Genomic DNA, 23,338 nt, shown 5'->3' on the forward strand with positions numbered 1-23,338 from the left:
AGAGAAGAGAGCCTACCCCTGATCAACATTCCTTGCCTTAAGGTCCCCTTCACCTTGAATCCCACCTCACTAGTGGATACCTGCATGTCAATCCTCTCTATGGCGGTGAACACCTTAGCACCCGTAATACCAATCAAAGCAAAGATGGTCAGACGATTCCAGCTCATGGTTTACCCCTGACCTGCTAGAGTTACGCACCATGAAATAACATGCGCAGTTAGCCTGGCTAAAAGAACCCACCACCACTGCAAAACAGGAATTCACCAAAGCTTCCAAACGTTCACTAAAGCTTCCAAACGAGATAAGTCAGCCATATTCACAGCCATGTCCATCTCCTTCAACACCAGAATCAACAATGCTGAATCAGACGCAAAAGAAATCTTCACCATCTACAGAGCACTTGAATCCCCTGCTATTCCCCCCACAACCATCATTAAAGACAAGATCTGGTGCTCTAGCATCCAAGAGGCACTCCTGGGTAAAGTTGACACTCTGAATAGGAAGATCCTAGCTCAACAAGCAACATTCAACATGGTACACTGACCTTCCCCAACAATTGCTCACCTGCCTCACCACTCAGTTCTTCTTCAGATACCTCAGAAACCACCAAACTGATTAATAGCCTAAAACCATCAAAATGCAAAGGTGATATCTGCGCAGCGTCCCTTGTGAAGGACTGTATTGACATTCTAACCCCCATCATTGCAGCTATCTTAACCACTTTCTTCGCCCAAAGAACTGTTCCAGCCAGCCTCAAGGAAGCTTGGGTACTCCCTCTCCTAAAAACAAAATATATCCCTAGACCCAGCCATCCCGACAAACTACGGGCAAATCACGACTGTCCCATTCCTCCTAAAAATTTTGGAGCAAGCTGCCTACCTACAAGTTCAGCAGATCCTGGAGGACAATCGCATCCTAGGGATGCGTCAATCCAGATTCCGCCCAGGAGACAGCACAGAATCTGCCCTGCTAAATCTAAAAAAATCAATTAGATGCGATCTGGGACGAAGGCAAGACTGCACTGCTCCTCCTACAAGATCTATCTGCAGCATTCAACCTAGTCAACCACCAGATCCTCTGCCACCACTTCACCACTCGCGCTTACTTCGCACCTTCAGCCACTGCCTGGATAGCTTCTTTCCTTAATGGAACAGTGATGAGTCTTCTCAGAGATTGCCAATGCTTCTCTCTCTCCTATCACCTGCAGGGTGCCACAAGGATCCTGCATCGCCCCTACACTGTACAATATATTTACTAGGCCCTTATTCCACACCTTAGATTCACTCGGCATAGCTTACACCAATTATGCTGACGACACTCAAATCTTGATTTCCCCCTCTCAGGCAACAACATAGAAGTTTGAAGTTTAGTTTATTTGTAAGAAGACCCTAACACCCAAAAACACAATCTACTCCACAATTCAGACCAGTATGGCAGCCAATCATCTCTGTCTCAACAGCGAAAAGACAGAAATCCTGACTGTTGGCGCACCAAGCACTTTGACAACCAATACTCTGCCTTCACAGTTGACAATTGCTCGATACAAGTCTCTAACACAGTAAAGATTCTAGGCGTCTACCTAGACGCATCACTTGCCATGACGAGACAAGTAAGTGCCATTGCGTCCTCGGCAGCCTACGCAACCAAGGTCCTTAAGGCAGCCACACCCCTCCTCTCAAAAAACAACTGCCTAACCATTGCCCATGCAATCATTGGCTCAAAGATTGATTACTGCAACATCCTTTTCAATGGCCCCCTCCTCCAGAAACACTCAAAATCCAAGTAATCCACAACAACGCCCTTAGAGCATCCTTGAACATCCCTAAAGAGAGCACATCTCAAGGGCCAGAAGGGATGCACACTGGCTCCTCATCTTCAAAACCCTCTCCATCACCCACAAATGCCTGTCCAACACAGCACCACTTTACCTTGCCAATAGAATTGCCAAAGCCCACTCTTCCAGACTTATTAAAACCCCTTACTCAGACTTATCGTGCCCAAAGTTAAAAGATGCAAAGCCGGAGGCGCCAGCTTCCCTTACCTTGCTTCCAGGCTCTGGAATAACCTCGCATCCTCCCTGAGGGGTTCTACGTTATTTTTCAGCGGGTTTTTTCACCGCTGTTTTTTTTTTCGAAAAACATCGTTTTTTGGGGGGGTTACCGGCCCAAGCCCCCTCTTTTTTTGTTTTTTTTTTATTCCCTTACACCCTCAACCATATATTTCATTTTTTAACCCCCCCCTGCAAAAAAAAAGATTGCGTTTTTTTTCAAAATAAAAACGGCGATGAAAAAACACGCAATGAAAAATACTGCGGCGAAATGCGTGTATACCCCCTGAGGGCAGACAAATTCTACTGGATCTTCCGCAAAGCACTAAAAACGCAACTATTCATCTAAATCTGAATTCTCACCCCATCACACCGATCACCAGGAACTTCTTTGTCCAACCGCCCAACTGCCTGCTTTGAGGATAATTGCTGCCTGGTTTTACTCCTAAGTAATGTATGCTTTTTATGATAACTGCTACTTGGTTATACCCCTTCACATTGTGCTTTTATGAAACTATGCCTGTATTACAATAAGCTTGATTAATACTATGTACTTGCAATCACGCCTCAATGCCTACAGGTTGTATGCACGCTTTATAAATTCAATAAATAAATAAATGCCTGTCTCACTTATCCGAATACCAAGATTTGTAGGCTCAACCCTTGCTTTGTCACAGAGAGTTAGAACTTAACTATTCAGTGCTGGGCCTCTTGCTCCTTTGATGGATGTTACATTTTAAAAACCGGTTACAAATTTCTGATCAACGAATATCTTTTTTTTGTATCCACCTTCTAACCGAGGGGAATCCCTATCTAAATCCCCAATTGGCATTCACTAACAGCCCGTTGTCGTTAACTCCGTGCATCCAAGACTAAGGTACTTCTCCTGGACTTGCATCATTTTCTGCAGAACCCAGAGCATCTTATCTTGGGGCACTTTCAAAAGTAGTTTGTAAGTTTGTGGAAACAAAAGACCCCCAATGTGGGTATGCGCACATCAAAAGGAAAGTAGAGTCTGATATATATATATATATATATATATATATATATATATATATATATATATATATATATATATATAGTGAGCTGGCTGCAACCGTGTGGTGAGTTAGGCAATTTTCCACTACCGCCTATATAGTAAACATATGAGGGAAAATACTGACCTCACAGGCTGCGTACTACCATCCAATCATATCTATGCATTTGACCACTCAAATAATAAATGTTTTCTTAACAGTTCAAACATATAATAAGGAAATGATCCTGGAGTCAGAGTAGTTCTTTAAACCTCTGTATTATTATTCATGTAGATTGGCAATATCAAAATCAACAGACATGTTTTATGGATGTGAGTTATTTAAACTTCTGTATTATTATTCATACACATTAGCAATGTCAAAATCAACAAACATGTTTTGTGGATGTGAGTAGCACATATTAGCACATATATCACACCGACACGTGTTTCAACCCTACAAAAGGTTGTCCTCAGGGTGCATGGCAAGGTATAATTTTAGCAAATTGTATTACAGTTGTTGATCAAGACCTACGTTTTTAGAGCATTTCAAGAAATGATACCCCTATATGTATGATTTAGTTTCAATATGATAATTCTTGAAAGTCCCAGTTGTTAGTTATCTGTTTGTTTGGCCGCTGTATGTAATGTTAGCTGTAGACACATAAGCAACCGCTTTATGGAAGCAGTAATTCCCAGCAGGTTTCTCTCTAATGATTATTTGGCTGTAATCGGCTTGCATCTGGAAAGATTTGCGCACAATGGCGAACGCATTCATAAGTATGCAGAGAAGGTAAAAAAGCTCTGGATCACTTGTGACACAGATTTCAGAGAGGGATTGCAGATTCCTCTGTGGTTAAAGGTTCTTTCTTTAAGCTGCATCAATTAAAACAAACTCTCTTGTTAATCCATTATCAGTTTATTAGCTTTCAAGACTGATATCAGTGCAAAATGCTGTTATGGGTTAGTAATTTAGTAAGTTTGAATCTCTGCCTAAAATTACAGTGGTTGCCTGTGGAATTGCATGCTTCTTTTTAAGTGCCTTGTCTTTAAATGACTTCTTGGTTGTGAGCCTTCCTACATGGCACTGGAAATTCATCCTTATGCCCCTCTGGCCTCTACGTTTCACATTCTGACTTCGCGTTGTGTTGATCCCTAAAGTAAATGGGACAGAAGTTTCTTCAGTCCTTCCCAAAGGCTCTGGAATGCTCTCCCATTTGAGTTACGTCCCTGCTCATCTTTCCTTATTTTTCGGAAATCTCTGAAAACGCTTCTTTTCCAGTGATTCCTCCTGCACCGCCCTTTACGCCCAAGGATTTTGTGACTATCCCTCCTTGTTAGTGCAAACATAACTACTTCTAGGAAAAGAACTATCATTTAATCTATGCAGTATTTACCGAAATCCAAATGAAATTGCATGGAATGACCAATGCTAGCCCCCTACTCCCGTGTTCCTCACTTAGGTGATTTTAGTTTTTTAGAACTAGTTGCATTTTTGTTAACCGGTTACAAAATGTTCACATTCAGTATGGTCAAATTCAGGAAAAAGGCAAAATCCCATTGTGGCAGTGTGGATTTTAGTTCAGAAGCATTTTGCAAGTAGAGATTTTAAAGCCCGTAAACCAACATAGGCAGATAAGACTAGTGAAGTACTTCTCCTCTGGCAGTTGCAGGATCGCATCCCAAATGTCATGGTGGGTTCAAGCCCTGAATCACAATTTGAGGGTGGGAGGAATGTGTGTGTGATTTCGTGTATATGTGAATAGTCCAAGCAGAGGGATCAACCGATGACTCAAACTCAATGTCACTTCACCTTTCTCATTATTTGGTGAACAAAGCAATGTGTGTGCAGGTGATTTATATAGTACAAACATAGCTACAAAGCAACAGAGCACTGTATGACGAAGTGAATGTAACCTAGCAGGTGGGGGCTCTCCTTGTCAGTCTATAGTCCTCATTTATTGGTAAAGTGTATGTTGAAGAGCATGTTCTTCAGATTTTTCCTGAATTACAGGCGGTACCGGAAGTCTGGTGTTAACAGCAAGGGATGTTCAAGAGCATGGGAGCATAGCTGGAGAATGCCTGTTTTCTGACATTCTCCTTCTTGTGCTTCTCGGATTAGTCAGGCGATATCTTGGCCCCAGGTCTTGCGATACGGAGATGGCAATATTGTCAGATAAATATGACGGTGTCTTGGACATTACTTTGTCTTGAAGGTAATACATGCTTGGTGAGGTAACCAGTGTAGACCCTTAATAGTGTAGAAAATGCATTTGAATCTCTTCAATCCTGCGATGAGCTGTGCTGCAGCATGCTGGGCAGCTTTCAGAGGCGGTGACAGCAGTGGTTGGGACACCTGCCAGAAGGGCATTGCCCTCATCTAAGTGGGAGAGCACCAGGACCTGGACAGTGGATCTGCTGCAGTGATGAAAGGTTTGATTGATGCAGGAGTGAGAGCTAGTACCACAGTGTTTGTCTTCTCGATGATGTATTCTTTGAAGGATAGATCGCCATTGATGGTAAAGCTGAGGGACTTTGCACTATAGGCGAGTTTTGGGGGAGAAGGAGTTGACCCATCTGTGTCAGTTTTCAACTTTAGTGCTTTTGGTGACACACCTGAGGAGGATGAACTTTCTTTTGGTAGGGTTTATTTTCAGGTAGGTATTTGACGTTGAGGCTTGAATAGGGGCGAGGTAGTGTTCATTTGGTGAATGTCGTCAAGGCAGTAGACCTTGAGGTATAGCTCTGTGTTATCAACATAATTGTGGATTTCAAGTTTCAATCTGGCTTAGAGTATCCCAAGCAGCTCTGTGGAGAGGTTAAAGAGGAACAGAGAGATGAGGCCCCAGTGGAACCCCACAGGTCGCTGGATGTATTTGGGATATGCAGGTGCCCTTCTATAGGAGCTGTTATTTCTTTGTGAGGTAGGTGTGAAATCATCAGAGGACTATGGCATCTTCTCCCATGTGGGAGAACGGGGTGCTGAGTAGTGCTCTGTGGCTGACTGGGTCGAATACAGCATAGAGATCGAGCAGGAACCAGAGTCATGTGTGTCACCCTTGTCCATAAAGAGGAGTGCCTCTTCAATGACCTGGATGGTGGTGATCTTGGTGCAGCATTTTGATTGGAAGACGGACAGATATTCTTGATGTAGGTTGTGGGGCAGGCTTTTTGTGTAGTTGGAGTATGACAGTCATCTCAATCTTGCCAATGAAGTGTAGATGAGTAATGCGGCAGTGGGTGGTCAGTCATAATGTAGAATGCAATAATGTAGAAAGTCAAAATGTCGTTTTTTTTTTTTTTCGAAAACAATGTCGAAAAACAAAAATGTCGAATTTATTATATATTTATTCGAAAATAACATATATATATTTTTTTGTATTTCATTTAACATGTATGTTTTGTAACATTTTGTAACTATAAATATCATTTTTTCATTTAACATGTATGTGTTTGTAACAGTAACTATCATTTTTTCAATTAACATTTATTTTATATAATTGTTAATATCATTTTTGGAACTATAAATATCTTTTTTATTCACCATGTATGTGTTGTAACAGTAAAAGTCATTTAACATGTAACTATATAAATATATTTGTTTAAATAACTTTAAAATACATTCCAACTTGCAATATATTTAACGTCCATCAGATGGTGCTATAGCTCTTTAAATAGCTAACAAAATATAAAGTTTGTTATTGTATTTTACGCATGTTACGTCCTGCTACGTATACGTGACCGCCATGTTTAAAGATCATTTAGCAAACGTTTCTCCCGCGGTCGCCTCTCCGTCGCTCCGTTCATGGATTTTTTGGGATTTTTCTTGGTTTTCTTTCTGGGCGAACCTTTTTTTTTCCACTGGATTAACCGGGTCGTTTGGATGTATTGCCGATGCAAATGTGGTTTTATGGATTTCCTGGTTGGTTTTTCTGGATTTTCCTCACCTATCCTACATTGGATTCCAGATGACTACGAATCGTAAGTATTAACATTTTAAGTTGAAAGCCACAGAATTTAACTAATTTTCCTTATTGTCCCCATTAAAATCTTGTACTAGTTTTACCAGTTTTCTGTCGTAATCCCTGTATTTTTTGCGTTTAGGCGTTTGGTTAGCCAATGAAAGTGTTTGTGACAACCGAAATTCATGGTGCTGTTCTTCCTTTTTTAAATCTCTCAAAAAGTGCCATAAATTTGGATTGTGTATGTTAAAATTTTTATTTAAGCGGCTATGCCAGCCTTCTAGTGTGTTGTTGGTTCTTGGTGTATTTTCCAACGTTGCCTGGTAACAATTTCATAATTGTATTGGGTATTTTGGCCTGCGCCTAGTTCCACTGCGAGTTAACTGCCCTATCCATGTGTTTTCGAAGTAGTCCAGCAAATCAGTATTGTCCTCTTCATGATTTTTATAGTATTCTGTCTCTATTAAATGTTCCTAAAAATCAATAACATTATTTTCCTCTACAAATGCCAATGCAAACAGTTTTTTTATGTTAAATTAATAGCAACTGTCCTCAGTATACTTAGTACCTAATCCCAATTTCTGTATCTTTCGCCAAACACTCTGCGTGAAATGAAAAAAACATCCCTGAACCCTTGTCCCTTTGTAAATCGAAGAAAATCCCTTAATTTGTGATGATTCATAGTCCATGATTATTGTTTCTGGGTTTGATTCTGGTTTAGTGTCTTTAATTTTACTGTACACGATTCTGTATGTTTCTTCAGTTTTCTTAGGCATTAAAATATATACAAGTGGTATTATTTTTTCATTTATCGTTCCATGTACTGTGTAAAATTGATAAAAAGGTTGCGGGCACACTTTAAATGTAGCGTCACTTTGCCATTTTTTACTACGAGCCAGATGTTCAAATTTCGCTGCAGTAGAAAATATTAAGATTATTTCACTGTTTAACTCCAGTGTGGCGTGGTAAAATTGTTCGCCTTTGTCAGTTAGTTTGAAAATTTCCGGGATTGTTATATCCTTATAAAACATCCGTGCCGGTGGCAGATTTTCTTTTAGCTGTGTAGTGCGGTTTATTGTGCGTTGCATTAATTTCTCAGCCGGTAATTGAGCCGTTATTTGGGTTGGTAATTTGCCACAAACATCTTTAAGCACAGATCCACTAGCTTCCCCTTGACGTTCAATGGCTTTTCTTTTCAGTTCGGTTAATGTTTTTCTGATGATGATATTAGTTTCATCTGGCATATGATTGTGTTCATGTTTACCTTGTACATCTGAGCCCACTGTTATCGCTCGTGCGTTGCATTTCGTTTTCGAGTATTCCGTGCATCGCCAGTAAACGCGTTCTTTATTTTGGCGTTCTTTATAGAATACGTATCCATTCAAAATTAACTGCTTTCCTCCCTTTTGCGTGCTTATGAATTCCACTTTGGTTTCCATTTTCTATCCTAAAATAAACGAGAAAATGAAATGTATTATTTCCGGTTTTTTTCTACTGTGTTTTATATGATATATTTATGTTTAGTTACATGTTTGTTTGTCTTACCTGTTTTGGGTCTCAATCAGATCCAATCGATTTCCTGCAGTACGTCCTCAGGTGGTTATCTGTCAGGTAATGACGGTTTTCCACAGCCGTTACTGGTTTCTTGGTACCAAAACAAGGTTCTTTACTCGTGGTTGTCACCTATGAGTTTAACCATTTCTTACCCTCTTCTTTCGAGTATGAGTGGGTGATCAGAGGTGGTGGGGGGGTTGCTCAGGGCGTCAGGTGAGGGGGGGTTGGGAGGGACCCCCCCTAGTAAACGATACTCTTCCTGTTTATTTATTTCGGGTTATTAGTCATATTAATTGATTTTTTTTCTCGAAAAAATGACTCTTTTAATGATATCTATATGTTTTCGACATTTCTATTTTAGAAAAAATAATTTCGACATTTTTGTACTTCGACATTTTTTTTTCGACATTATCACTATAAACCGCGGCAGTGGCATGCCAGGTTGTGCAGGTGAAGCATAGACCTCTTTAGTAGGGGTACAATTTGGCAATTTCATAATGCACCAGGTAAGATACCTTTCATGAGTGAGGTGTTGATGGTGTGAAGGAGGGAAGTTAGAGCCTTTCCTGTGATGTTCTTTACGATTGAGGCTGGGATGATGTCTCTTGGGTTGTGGCCTTGAGTGATGCGGGAATGTTTTTTGACTTCCATTGTTAGGGTCCTAAATTCTGTCCCTTTTGGGACATATCTTGGTGGTATGGCAAGGAAAAGGGGGGGTGGCAATGATGGATAGGGTGTCATCAGTGTGGAAATGGAGCTGGTCGAGTTCGTCTGTGAAGAACAGGTTGATTGCATTGCATCTGTGTGTGGATTTGGGTACTACGGGAGCTGATGCATTGTTTGATGACCTTGAAAAGTCTCTGCTCTTGCTGCTGTAGGTGGTGTGTAGTAATGTGTCTTGGCTGCGGCTAAATGAGGATCCTGCATGCTGAGCTGAGACATCTGGAGGGGGTGAGATCTTCTTGAAGTTGTTATTCTCCAAATGTGTTCTTGTTTGCGGATGGGGCATTTACAGTTGGTGAGTTCTTGTGTGTACAAGTGTGTGGATGTTTGGGTTTTGTTGGGTTTGTAGTTTCAGTGGTGCGTGGGTGTTGCCACGGTGCAGTTTAACTGTTTGAGAAGGCTGCAGACATCTGAGGAGGGAATGAGTGTTGAGGCTAGTTTAGTGAGGATTTCATCAAAGGCTGCCAGGGGCAGTTTTTGAATAAGTGTTGCAGATTTTGTTGTTTGGTTGCAGTTGTCCATGAAGGGGTAAGGGGCTGTGAGTGCTGGAGCTTGATGGGTATGGCTGCATGGTTAGCACAGTCGATGGGAGGCAGTTGATGTCTGGTGATGAGGTGAATCCAGGTCGAGAATGACTTTGGTAAGGGTGAGGTAAGTGATGTGCTTGATGTGGAGGGTGTTGAGGAGATCAAGCAGAGCTTTTTTGGTTGTCATGGTTGCTCATGTTTCTGGCAGATTAAGTTCTCCTAGGAAGACGTTTATGGAATGATTGACAGTTGATGCAGTGATGAGGGTGTCAATTTCATCCTGGAAGGTTTTGTTACACGGTGGTCGGCAGTAAATGTGGGAGAGTGTAAAGTGACATGTCTGGCGCTCCATAGATTTGAGGGGCAAGGGATCCTGGAGTGCATATGTCCCTGAAGTCTTGTGGATGATTGTGAGTCCCCTGCCATATAGATCTGTACGGTTTACATGCTGGATTTTGTAGTCGACGGGGACATTAATGTAGTAGGAGAGTAGAGTAGGCTATGTTTATTTTATGAAGGGTGCATCAAGGTTGTCTGGTGGTGTGATATTTGCAATGTCTGCCACAGCAGAGATTAGTTTTTGACTGGTTCCCACATGAGATTGGTGTTGGGGCCTTCAATTATATGCATGCTTTCTAAAGTTCCGGGAATTCAGCTCTTCCCTCTCTCCCCTCTCCTAATTTGCTTTCTTGACAGAAAACAGCCACTCACTGTGCCTGGGATTTTATAGTATCCCACGCTTCTTTCTTGGCTTTTGTTGGGACTTTCTTGGTTGCTGTTATCAGGAACCAGTGTTGGGCCTCCTCGGCTCTCCTACCTCTAACATCCACCTGGTACCCATAGATTGTCAGACTGGAGTGTAGGGAATCTGATAGCTGTACTGATGGCAAAACCCCAGTGGTTTTCTGGCTGCCCCTCAGAGTGGTACCTAGCAGATTCCAGCGGTGGACCTTCAAGGTTAGGGCTGCCAGCCTTGCGCCCTTCCATCAATGTCTAAACTTCTGGAGGATCTGGTGTTCAAAAATGTCTCACTTCAGTTGCCTTCTACCTTCCTACTTTTTCTCTCCCCTCCTCTTATGTTCTCATCCTTCCTGTTGCCTCTCTGCCCCTCACATTGTCCCCTTCTTCTTTTCCCCACCTCTTTGGTCTCCTGGTTCTGTTCCTCTTTCCTTCCATGTTCGCAAGCTCTTTCTCTCGCTCTTTCTATCGCTCCTTCTCTTGATTTGTCTCGCTCTCTCTTTCTCACTCTGTCTCTCTTCACGCCTTCTTTCTTTCATTTTCTTTCTCTTTTTTGCTTTCTCCCCCTGCCTGTTTTGCTCTCCCCCTCCTTCTTCCTCATTCCCCTTCCCCTGTTTTGCTGCCCCTCTTTCTCCCTCTCTTCCTTTCTCCCTCTCTTCCTCTTTCCCTCTCTTCCCTGTTTCTCTCTTGCCTTCTCCATACCTCTTTTACTTCTCACCTTGTTTTCATTTCCGCTTCCTCACTATTTCTGCATCACCTTGCCTTGACTCTCTCCTCTCTGCTCTTACAACGCCTCCTCACAGACTCTTCTTCTACTCCTGTTACACTGCCCCTTCTGCTCTCTACTTTATTCTCCTCCACCTCCTCTTTCTTCTCCTTCACTGCATCGCGGCTCTCTTCTCCACCTTCTATTTGCTTCATTTTGCTTTCTCTTTTCTCCTCAACCTTTTGCCATACTCTGGATTCCCCAGCTCGCAGATATTGGCAGCGCGCGTCGGCCGTGCCCATCATCTTCTAATTACCTTTTATTTTTTAAACATATTTTTATTAAGCACTTGGTGAAAATGATACATCACAATATACATCTTAGAAAGTACTTGTAGTACAACTTCTAAGTATACAAAAACACTAAGTCATGTACTAATGGGCAATCTTAAGACACTGTACCAGTAGAGTGTAGGGCAAGTTCAGATTTTGCAAGGTATGCACGGAATTCAGACCATATGTCCTTGGGTGGGCTAACAGCCAGTAGTAATGTAATATACAATTCTTCATTATCATTAGCCCAAATAATATCATTCAGCCAAATCTCTTCTGTTGGTGGTTACTTCCAATTCCATCTTACAAGTATACATCTCTTGGTTAGCAGCATGCCACATTAAAAATAATCTACTTTTAATAATGTCCATTTTACCACTGTAGCCTAGTATACAGTCCCTCACGATAAGTTCGATCTGTTGGTCCTTTGGTCAGGACAATAACATGTGCATCAGTGTGGCATTCTCAGTGTGGCATCTAGGACAGCCTCTATCACAGACTGCTTGGAAAGAGGCGGATCCTGGAAGGGGGATAATTTAACCTATTAAGTACCTTAAAGTGTAGAAGGTGGTATTTAGAATTGAGAGAGACCCCTTTAGGTAACCTGCATATGATTTGCAACTGTGTCTGTGAATTCTGTGTGTAAGTCAATGCTCCATTTAGCCCTGGTGTTGATCACTATCTGTGTCCCTGTGTTTTGTGCCAGTGTATCTTGGAATTACTTGATGAGCAATTTATGCATCTGCAACTGTTTAAGTGTCACAATTTTCTCTTCGTTTGTGTAAGCCCTACATTTTCATCTGATTTTGGCATGAGTGGGACTACACAAGTGTATTTCACGATTCACCTTTCAGACAGTGCTCTGGGTGGGCTTTCCTCTCTCCTAGTCGTTCTTTCTTCATTCTACTATGTGGCTTGCAGATGCCTGTGTCTGTATGTCTGCAAGCCTATTGGTTCTTCAACCGTAGCTCAGGCTGTTCCTTTCTCGGTTCTGAGGTCCTTGTAGCAATTTACCCTCGCCATAGCTCTTCAAACCATGAGATCTGGGAGCCCGAGTTATCTGTCGTCTACTGTGCCTGCATCATGGTGCAGGCGGCAGTCAATGGCCCCCAGTGTCATCCCAGTCTCAGGCTCAAGCTGGGACTTGGTTACAGTGTGCTGATTTGGTTATTAGTTGTATTTGGCACAGCTGTTTAAATTAGATTGCCTGTGGACGCCTACTCTGGGTCATTAGTTGGTAATAGATGAGCACACCCCACTGCACTGCCCACATCAGTAGATTGATGTTTTGTTAATGTTCATAAAAGGTTGTGAGGAACTCTAGAACTGGGATTATGGCTGGATAGTGGGTGGGGTTGTGAATGAGCTGGGATAAGACATGCAAAATTGTGGTTGGCAGAATTAGTGGGGCTATGCAACTGTAGATGCTGCTCAGCGATTTGCTTTTTCTTTGAAAACGAAAATAAATATCATGTGTAACAATCGGTCTTTGGAATTCCCATGTTGCAATTTGCCTACATTTCCAAACATTTTCTGTACAATTTATCACTATTTTCTTTCTGTATACATATAGATAACCGAGGTAGTGCTAAAGTACAACAACTGTAATACAAGTGAAGTGGCAGACTACATCCTACAGCACTTGAGGCATGCTGATCCACCACCTTCCAAGGCTTTTTCATCAGATTCAGTGACACAGATAAGAACACATTTGAAGTACCTCTGCTGCAATACCGTGTTGTTTCCACATTGGCATTCTATCTCAAGGACTCACAATGTCTGTGAATTATGCATTAATCAGACTCTAGGAGTCAAACCAAGTAGTGTCAAAGTGCCACAGTGCAACTTTTTTGAAATCGAAGCAGCCTTGAACTCCTACCTCAGGGAACAAGCTTTTACGCACGTTATTACACATACGGTAGAATGCAGCAATTTCCTAACCTTCTACAGTCCCTTCAACCATTACACTGCATGCTGCAGGACAGTTAACAGGGACTTAATAAGTTCTACCATCTTGGAGCGCCTAAGCCTGCAGACTTTGGATTTCTCTTTCTCTTCCAATGGGAAGACCCACAAAGAGGTGTTGGTTCCTCATATTGAGGAAAGCAGATCTGTGGATGATAATATAAACCTCAACATTACTAACATAATGGGTCTGCGATGCAGGACTAACAAGACCTTGAATCTTTACCTCATTGATTCAAATTTATTTTGGAATTTTGCTGTGAGGCTCGGTGCATCGGAATATGCTCAGATTAAGGAGTTTGCTGTAATTGTAAATCTTAAGGAAGAAACCCACTACATCCTGGACGAGAAGCAAAAACTACTGAAAAACACCATAGGTATGGAAAATCTTTACTTTCTCAATGCATTCGTTTTAAAATCAAGAATGTTTGCAAAAGCACATGAATTCTCTATTAAAACATATTGCTTGACAAGAGTGCGTTATTTTCAATGTAATGTTTGAATCTTGTTTTTGTTAAAACGACTGCTGCAAACCACACAAGCAGAAAAGGTTGTTATCAATTAAGTGATTTAAAAAGTGAGCAAAGCATTAACTACATTTTTTGTTTCCTTTATAAGTGAAACTGTAATGTTTCATATATCAAAGTTAGATCTTTCTCTCTCGTTCATAGTCTATTTTAAGTTCGTTACAATCATGTGATAAAGAGTGCCATTCTCTTGATGTTCAGGCTTTTTTCCCCAGCACCCAACCTAATTCAGCGTTATGTTCTAGATCTCACCATTTGACCACCTTCTACAGTCCTGTTGTGTACATTGACCAATTACTGATTTCTGTTTATCAGCCAATGTTTTTTCTCTAGAATCACACCCCTTGCCAAACTGTTCTAACCTAATAAGAATTAAGACAACTGCATTGTGAAACCTCATTATTTGTTCTTCCCAAATTAAAAAAAAGTCTGTTCAGAAATTAGAATTTGGATGATAGCGCAACGGATGCTTTGTTTGGCAGACATAAATAACTGGTTTATGGGTTTTGTGATCCTGATATGATTAATCTACCCACCAATGTTTTAAACCTCAGAGATTGACATCTCTGTCCAGAGTTATGTCAAAACTATCACTTAAAAAAAGTTTTGTAAAGCTGATATCCACAAATATGTATGATTTGCACCTAAAGCAATGCATTTCTATCACTGGAAGGGAAATCAAAAAGAAAACTGCACCTGTGTTTGTGATAAAATGTACACAAGAAGAAAAAAATAATGTGTTAAAAAGAATATCATTATCTGAATCAACAAACCTATTGGTGAAATAAAACCAGAAAAAAACAGTAATGTTGTCTCTTGATTAGTTTTAAGACATTTCGCTCTTTTTAAAAAAGAGGCAATGTCTTAAATTGAATCAAGAGAGAGTAAAATAAATTACTGAAATAAAGGATTTAACCTAAATTTCCTATCCAGCCATCCACCACTTAAATAAACGCAGAACCACAGTTTGCAAATCTGTAGTAGAAATAATTGTAGATGGTTCTGCATTGAGGCAGCAAAACGTTTAGGTTATCACTAGAACAGGGTTGCAACACATCTAATCAAACACCATTTAGCCATATACAAACAAACAGAAGTGAAGTACATCATATATGTATACAACATATCACAACAGCTTTTGATTAAATTATAAGTAGCATCAGAAAAAGGTAAGTAAAAGAATTCAGTATCCTGCGTCTTTGTGGCCAAGATAAATCATTGAAACTAGCTGTTTGAAAATCACCTGTTTCCACACTTTCAGGGAAGAGGAATGCTGAGAGGAAAAGGGGAAACATTTGTTCTAATGCGGTTAGCTCCCTAATGTGGTACAACTATTGAGTGAATGCAGGAGGGAATGGTTTGTAAGAACCGCATGCACCTGGGCGCTGGATATTTAATACATTGGGTATATAGACCAAGAAAATGAGAAGTCTTGTCAATTTGATTGGGTTTAAATGCTGGTTTATTCGCATACAAAGTGCTGACTCATGTTTCGACCCAATAAGGGGTCTTTCTCCAGCATGGGGTCTGGCATGGATTCACATGCTCATGAATATTCCCGTCGTCAGGCTGGGAATCCTCGGTAAAGAAAAAATCAGTATCAGTTTCGTTTCTGATCTGTCTTTCTTAGAAGTAACCAATCACTGATCTCTGGGTCATACTGCCCCTAACCAATGACTGCCCTCTCCCTAAGCCCCGCCACTGGCAGCCATCCTCAGATTTTTACTGCACGCTCAAGTGTTGGGAGTCCTCGTGTTTAGCTCTCGAGTTTTTTACTGCGATTTCACATTTTTTCAGGAGATTTTCTCATTTTTTCGGTTTAATCGAGCCTCAAGCTCCACTGTTTCTACTTCCGTTAACGGGGACCCGTTTCGGAATTCTCTACGCCCCTCAAGGGTGAAGTTTTCGTCGAGTTTATACTTCTTGGAGGATTCCAGAAGATCTGCGGCCTACCTCAACGGACATGGCCCAGGACAAGGGAAGCTCGACGCCCGGATCCAAGCTGTTCAGGTGCTGCCCTGGATGCGGATTACAGAACGTTTTCAAGGAGGACGAGCATTCGCGATGTCTCTACTGCCTCCATGAGGACAAGACGCACGTGGAGAAAGACTGTGCGTTCTGCAAGAACCTTTCGGAACGGACCAAACAAGATCGTCGTCCCCGCCTCGCCACCTGGCTGGAGAAGGGCACAGCAGGTGAGAAGGCGAGGAAGTCGTCTGAGCGGGCTTCTAAGTCCTGTGAGGGCACCCCGGCGACGGGGGCCCAACAGAAGGCCAAGCACCGCGAGTCCGCGGGCTCCGGGAGTGCCGAAAGGTCGGGCTCTTCGGTTGCCAAGCAGGGCGCTACTTCCCCGGCACGTTCGACCACGAGCCAGCGCTCTGGTTCGGGGAAGAGGAAGTCCGAGAACCCGGGTAGGCCGCTGGAGCGGACCCGGTCGATCTTGAAGGGGGAGCGAGGCGCTGACCCTCCCCCCCCCCAAGGCGAAGGCCCAGGACGCACCTAAGGTGGTGAGTGCTTTGATCCACCCGGCAAAGGCCTCTACCGAAGTGGTCGCTGAAACCCTGGCGAAGCTGGCTGAGACTACGCCTGTGGAAACGCCCGCCAGGCCCAGAGTATCCTTGCCACCGCGGAGGGATTCCTCTTTACAGCCCATCGCTAAGACCCCCGTGAAGCCCCCGGCTGAAAAAGAGGGTGGGGGGGCGGTGGACATTACAGACTCGGAATCAGCCTCTGAGGAGGAACTGGTGGAAACCGAGAAGGGCCTCAACAAAAGGTCCATAGGCCTCAACGAGAGGTCCCTAGGCCTCAACGAGAGGTTCGAGAAGGTTCGATCCCAGGAGGCGGTCCCTGCTGACGTGATCGAAGATAGCGACGATGACGACGAACAGCCCTCCTAACAAGCGGAGGAGAGTCCACCACACTCCGCCCTTCGTGCCTGCAAGACCGGTGGACCCCTCATCCACCTCGCCGGACCCTAGAGAGGATACGGCGACGGATACAGCGACGGGGACGGACGATGACGGCGGCGATGACGCACCAGACATCCCGGCGTCACCCCCCGCGGGCGTCTCCAGCTGACGAAATTGGCTCTTTCCACGCCATGATACCCAGGGCATCTGAGCTCTTCCAGCTCTGCCCTGAAGAACAGAAAAAGGAGGGGTTTCTGTACCAGCGACGAGAGGCAAAGAGGAAGACAGTCCTCGCGGTGCCTTTACTCGACTACATTTGGGAGGAGGGACTTGCTGTCCTCAAGAACCCTTCCACGACACCAGCCAAGAGGGACAGGTACGAGAAGAAGTACCGAGTCCCCGATGCCGCCCCCTTGTGCCTTAGGGCCCACGCCGGACTCGGTCATCTCGGCTGCGGCTAAGAAGAAGGCAGCGGGTGCGGCGGCTTCAACTTCCACCTCCCCGCCGGACAGCGAGGGCAAGAAGTTGGACTCTATGGGACGAGTCATCTCGGCGGCAGCGACAACGATTAAGGCGGCCAATGCCTTAGCGATCGTGGCCCGCTACGACAGGGAGCTCTGGTTCAAGATAGCTCCCCTGCTAGACTTCCTGCCTGATGACAAGAGGGCGGAGGCCCTAGAAATTCTGCAAGAAGGTGAGGTGGCGTCGGATCACGCCATAACGGTGGCAACGGACATTGCCGATACCGGATTTCGCCAACTGGGCAACAGAGTTTGCCTCCGACGACGAGGATGGCTCAAGGCGACAGGCTTTCGCCAGGACGTCCAGACCAGGGTGTTGGACATGCCGTTCGACGGCAACAACCTTTTTGGTAAGGCGGTGGATGAGTCCCTACAGGCCATCAAGACCGACTCGGAGACGGCCCGGGCCCTGGGGGTACTTCAACAGCGGCAGCCCTTTCGGAGCTCCGGAGGCAGACAGGGTGCCTCCAAAGGATTCAGCGGTGGTTCCTCCACTTACCGCCAGGCGGCCCGCTCCTCTTCTCAGGAGGCCTACAGAGGTTGCGGCAAGCAAGGGGGTTCCTGCCACCGTCGCCAAGGAGGCCAAGGCGGCAAGGCCACCTCCAAGCAAGACTGACCCATCCGGGTTGTCGGGCCCCCACCAAAGCACTCCGGTGGGAGGCCGGCTGACAAAGTTCGTCAGCGTGTGGGAGTCCATCTCCACCGACCGTTGGGTGTTGGACACCCTGGCCAACGGGCACTCGCTGGAATTTCAAAAGAAGTGCCCTCGCATTCCTCCCGTGGCCTTGAAGGAGAATCACGTCCCACAACTGTCAGAGGTAAAGGCGATGCTCGAGAAAGGTGCCATCAAGCTCGTCCCCAGAGGGCTCTGGTGCTCCGGAGTGTAATCAAGGTACTTCCTCGTCAAGAAGAAGACAGGCGGTTGGCGCCCCCTCCTGGACCTGTATTGCTTAAACAAGTACATCAAGGCGCAGAAATTCAGGATGGTCACCCTCCAGCATGTGCTGGGACAGCTGGAGGAAGGCGACTTCCTATCGTCTTTAGACCTGGAGGATGCTTACTTCCACATCCCTACCCTAAAAAGGCACAGGAAGTTCCTCAGGTTCGTGGTTCAGGGACGCCACTACCAATTCAGGGCCCTACCGTTCGGATTAAAGTCGGCACCCAGGGTTTTCACAGAGTGCCTGGCACCAGTGGCGGCGCGGCTGCGTCTGCAGGGGATTCACATTTACCCCTACCTGGACGACTGGCTAATCCGGGCAAGGACAAGGGAACCCGCCGTCGAACACACGGCGAGGACCGTCCGGTTGCTCACAGAGCTGGGGTTTGCCATCAACTACCCCAAATCCCAGCTGTTTCCATCGCAGATAGCACTGTTTCTGGGAGCGAAGCTCGATACAGTGGGGCAATTGGCCTCCCCTTCAGAGGAGAGGACCAAGACCATCCTGGGCAAGGTGCGGCGCCTGCTAGCCACGTGGCCAGGGTGAGGTCCATCAAGTCCCTCCTCGGGATGATATCCTCATGCATCTACCTTGTACCCCTTTGCAGACTTTGGATGCGTACGCTACAGGAGTTTCTCGATGCCCGCTGGCTCCAAGCGAGGGGCTGTTTCGAGGACAGGATCCCTCTCGACGAGGAGTTCCGTCGGGCGATCTTTTGGTGGGGCATCCGTGCTCACCTCACGACAGACACGGAATTTCAAATCCTGGCGTTTCAGGAGTCAGTGACAACGGATGCCTCTCTGGAGGGTTGGGGGGGGCCCACACCGGAGACCTCCACGCAAGAGGCCTTTGGCTCCCGGAGGAGAGGTCTCTCCACATCAACATTCTGGAGCTCCGAGCAGTGTTCTTGGCTCTCAAGTCATTCCTTCCGTCCTTCAAGGGCAAAGTGGTGAGGATCTTCACCGACAACACCACCACAATGTTCTATATACGGAAGCAAGGAGGCACCAGATCCCCAGCCCTATCCAAGGAGGCCCAGGATCTGTGGCATTGGGCCGTCGCCCAAGGGATGTTTCTGGTTCCCTTCCACCTGGCAGGAATAAAAAACACTGTTGCGGACTCATTCAGCAGGGAGCTGCGCTCGTGCCACGAGTGGGAACTGCGCCAGGACCAAGTGGATCGATACTTCCAACGATGGGGCAAGCCCCAAATCAACCTACTCGCGACGGCGACGAACTCCAAGTGCCAGAGGTTCGCCAGCAGGTTCCCACAGCCGAAGAGCATGGGCGATGCTTTCTCGTTCCCTTGGGACGGCCTGTTTCTATACGCGTTCCCTCCGTTGCCATTGCTGCTCCGCCTCATCAACCAGCTCAAGAAGTCCAGGTGCAGGATGATCCTCGTCGCACCGGCATGGCCGAGGCAAATCTGGTTCCCGGACCTCCTGGACTTGGCGACGTCCCCACCAGTCAAGCTGCCGGCGGACGTGGATCTTCTCTCCAGAGAAGGAGGCGCCATTCTCCATCACGACCCAGTGTCGCTGAACTTGCAGGCCTGGCTCCTGCAGCACTAGAGTTTGGAGGGTACGATATCCCGGCTGATTGCAGAGAGGTTCTTGCAAAAGCCAGGGCGTCCTCGACTCTCAAGTGTTACGGTCATAAGTGGAAGAGGTTCTCTGTCTGGTGCCGTGCACAGAAGATTAACCCTCTGCGGATTACCGCCCCTCAAGTGCTGCCGTACCTACTGTCGCTGGCCAAAACTGAACTGGCTCACGCCTCCATAAAAATACATCTGGCTGCCATCTCCCGATACACCAGGACTACGGGACGGGCGTCCTTGTGGTCTCATCGCCTGGTAAAGGAATTCATGAAGGGACTATTCCGATCATTCCCGCTGGTGAAGGCCCCTGCCCCGGCGTGGGAGCTTAATGTTGTGCTGACCAGGCTCATGGGAGCCCCATTCGAGCCTATGCATTTGGCGCCTTTGAAATTCCTGTCATGGAAGACAGCGTTCCTCGTGGCCATCACCTCTGCACGACGAGTGGGAGAGATTCAGGCCCTATCTTGCAAGCCTCCATACTTGACTTTTCATGACACGAGGGTAGTGCTGAGGACGCACCCCTCCTTCATGCCCAAGGTGCCGTCGGACTTCCACCTCAACGAGCCCTTGGTGTTACCAGTTTTCTTTCCGTCGCCTTCGACGCCGGCCGAGAGGACTTTGCACTCGCTGGATGTAGCTAGAGCGCTGAAGTTCTACGTGGACCGCACAAAGAGTTTTCGGAAAACGTCACAACTGTTCGTGAACTTTGGGTCTGTGAATCATGGGAAGGCTCTCTCAAAGACTTCCATTTCCAGATGGCTCTCCGGCTGCATCATGCATTGCCACCGGTTGGCAAACCGACCGCTGCCCGGCTGTCCGAGAGCCCATTTGACCAGAGCGATCGCTGCTACCACGGCGTTCCTGTCTGGTGTGCCCCTGTTGGACATCTGCAGGGCTGCTACGTGGAGGTCGACGCACACCTTCACAAGATTCTACTGCGTCGATCGGGACTCCAGGGAGGAGTCCAGTGTCGGCCAAGCAGTGCTGCGCAACCTGTTCGCTTAAGGTGAGCCTGGTGAGGAGGTAAGAGATGCTTAATGTTGAGTTGTTGTATTGCTGAATGTTGAGCCTGTTGCCACCTCCCGTGGTTGTGCATGTGTATACTGCTATGTATTCTTTTATTCATGAGCATGTGAATCCATGCCAGACCCCATGCTGGAGAAGGAACAAGTTACTTACCTGTAACTATTGTTCTCCAGCATGGGTCTGGCATGGATTCACATGCGAATCCTCCCACCTGCCCCTCTGCGGCTCTTCACTTGGTCATACTGCCACTTGGCGTGCTACCAAATCTGAGGATGGCTGCCAGAGGCGGGGCTTAGGGAGAGGGCAGTCATTGGTTGGGGGCAGTATGACCCAGAGATCAGTGATTGGTTACTTCTAAGAAAGACAGATCAGAAACGAAACTGATACTGATTTTTTTCTGTACCGAGGATTCCCAGCCTGACGACAGGGAATATTCATGAGCATGTGAATCCATGCCAGACCCATGCTGGAGAACAACAGTTACAGGTAAGTAACCTGTTCCTTATCAAGGCTGTGGTGGTTCCAACATTGTGCGCTATCCATTTGTTGCATTTTGTGCAACAGACCGTGAGGAGATGAAGTGAGTAGTGACAGTTATGTCAATGTGGTGGAAAATTGTGCGTTATGTGACAATGGCGCAGTGGTGTCCTATATGACATAAGTGATATGTGATATCAGCGTTATTGTATATCTTGCACAGTATTCATGTAGAAGGTTGTGGTTATACATAAGCAGGTTTAGGTTGCATGGGTGAATGAGTTGGTCACATCATGGTTACATTGGTTTTATTGTTCATTACACATAGTAGTTGCACCAAGAACAATTGTTAAGTCAAACAAGGGGAGAAAGAACATGCACCAAGGGAAGAGAAAAGCAGAGAGTAAGGGGTTAATAGTATCATGTCCCTGGATCGGATGTTGGGCTATTTGAGAGCCACTTGAGAATGGAGCTCAGTATTGTGTCTTACTGGTTTGTATGAGTTTCAAGACATGCAAGCTGGGTGATGAGCTCCTACATAGTGACTCTGCTGAATAGTAAGCTGTGGGAGGAGATTACATTTTATACATGTAAAGGATTGTGGTTTCCCCAGTATATGGGCTATTTGTGGAGGTAGTGGTTATAGCTAAATCCCGGGAGCGGTTAGATGGTTGTGGGGGGGGTCAGAGAAGCAAGTTGTCCTGACATTTTACTGTTGTCAGGGCATGGGCTGCGGGTAGCGTGGTGTGCTGAGTGAGGCGAGCGAGAAATGGTTAATATGGCAGTCGCAGAGCATCTGGTGCATTAGGGAGGCCTGATCTGGTTTGGCACGGAAGGCAATAAAGTGTAGGCTAGTGGCCACGATATTGATTGCCTTCACTATTGTGGCTGTGGGCACATCCTTTGTGTATAAATCTTCGTCTCCCAGGGCTTGCTATTCAGCAAGGCTACTACGTAGGAGCTCATCACCCACCTCACATGCCTTGAACCTCATACAACCCGGTAAAACACAATACTGAGCCCCATTCTCGAGGGTCTCTCAAATAGCCCAACATCCGATCCAGGACCATGATACTATTAACCCTCTACTCTCTGCTTTTCTCTTACAGGTGGTGGTGCATTTTCTTTCCCTCCTCGTTTGACTTAACAATTATTTGTGCAACTATGTGTAATGAACAATATAACCATGATGCGACAAACTCATTCACCCATGCAACCTAAACCTACTTGTGCCTAACCATCCACGCCTGTCTACAAGAACACTGCATGATATACAATAACGCTGATTTCACATATCACTTTTATGTCATATGGGACACCAATACACCATTGCCACGTGACACACAATTTTCCACCACATTGACATAATGGTCACTACTCACTTTATCTCCTCACTGTTTGTCGTGCAAAATGCAACAAATGTATACCTCACAATGTTTGAACCTCCACAGCCTTGATAAAGAACCCTGTTGGGTCGAAACACGGGTTGGCGCTTGGTATGTGAATAAACCAGCACTTATACCCTACCAAATTGGCAGGCCTTCTATTTTTCTCGGTATATATACCCAATGTATTAAATATCCAGCGAAGGTGCATGCGGTTCTTGGATTGCGGTTGTTTGTTCGTCTGATAACTTTTCGCTGTGAACTTTCCACAATAAATCGGCTTGCATTAGAACAATTATCAGACCAATAAACAACCACAATAAATATGAAACCGAAATGCGGCCGCCCCCCATCCTATTTACCTGTTTGCTTGCCTCCACATCCTCT

General features: G+C 45.4%; 1 protein-coding gene across 1 annotated transcript in view; it reads left to right on the forward strand.

Moving 5' to 3' along the window:
• Positions 1–23,338, forward strand: part of TXNDC11 (thioredoxin domain containing 11) — a 1,034,390-nt gene that overhangs the window by 686,447 nt on the left and 324,605 nt on the right. Inside the window, exon 8 of the mRNA XM_069647793.1 lies at positions 13,178–13,946. Within this exon, the coding sequence (XP_069503894.1) occupies positions 13,178–13,946 (769 nt within the window). The remainder of the gene's footprint in view (positions 1–13,177; positions 13,947–23,338) is intronic.

The sequence above is a fragment of the Ambystoma mexicanum genome, chromosome 2q (genome assembly GCF_040938575.1).
Source record: "Ambystoma mexicanum isolate Mex_15411 chromosome 2q, UKY_AmexF1_1, whole genome shotgun sequence".
Classification (NCBI taxonomy): Eukaryota; Metazoa; Chordata; class Amphibia; order Caudata; family Ambystomatidae; genus Ambystoma; species Ambystoma mexicanum.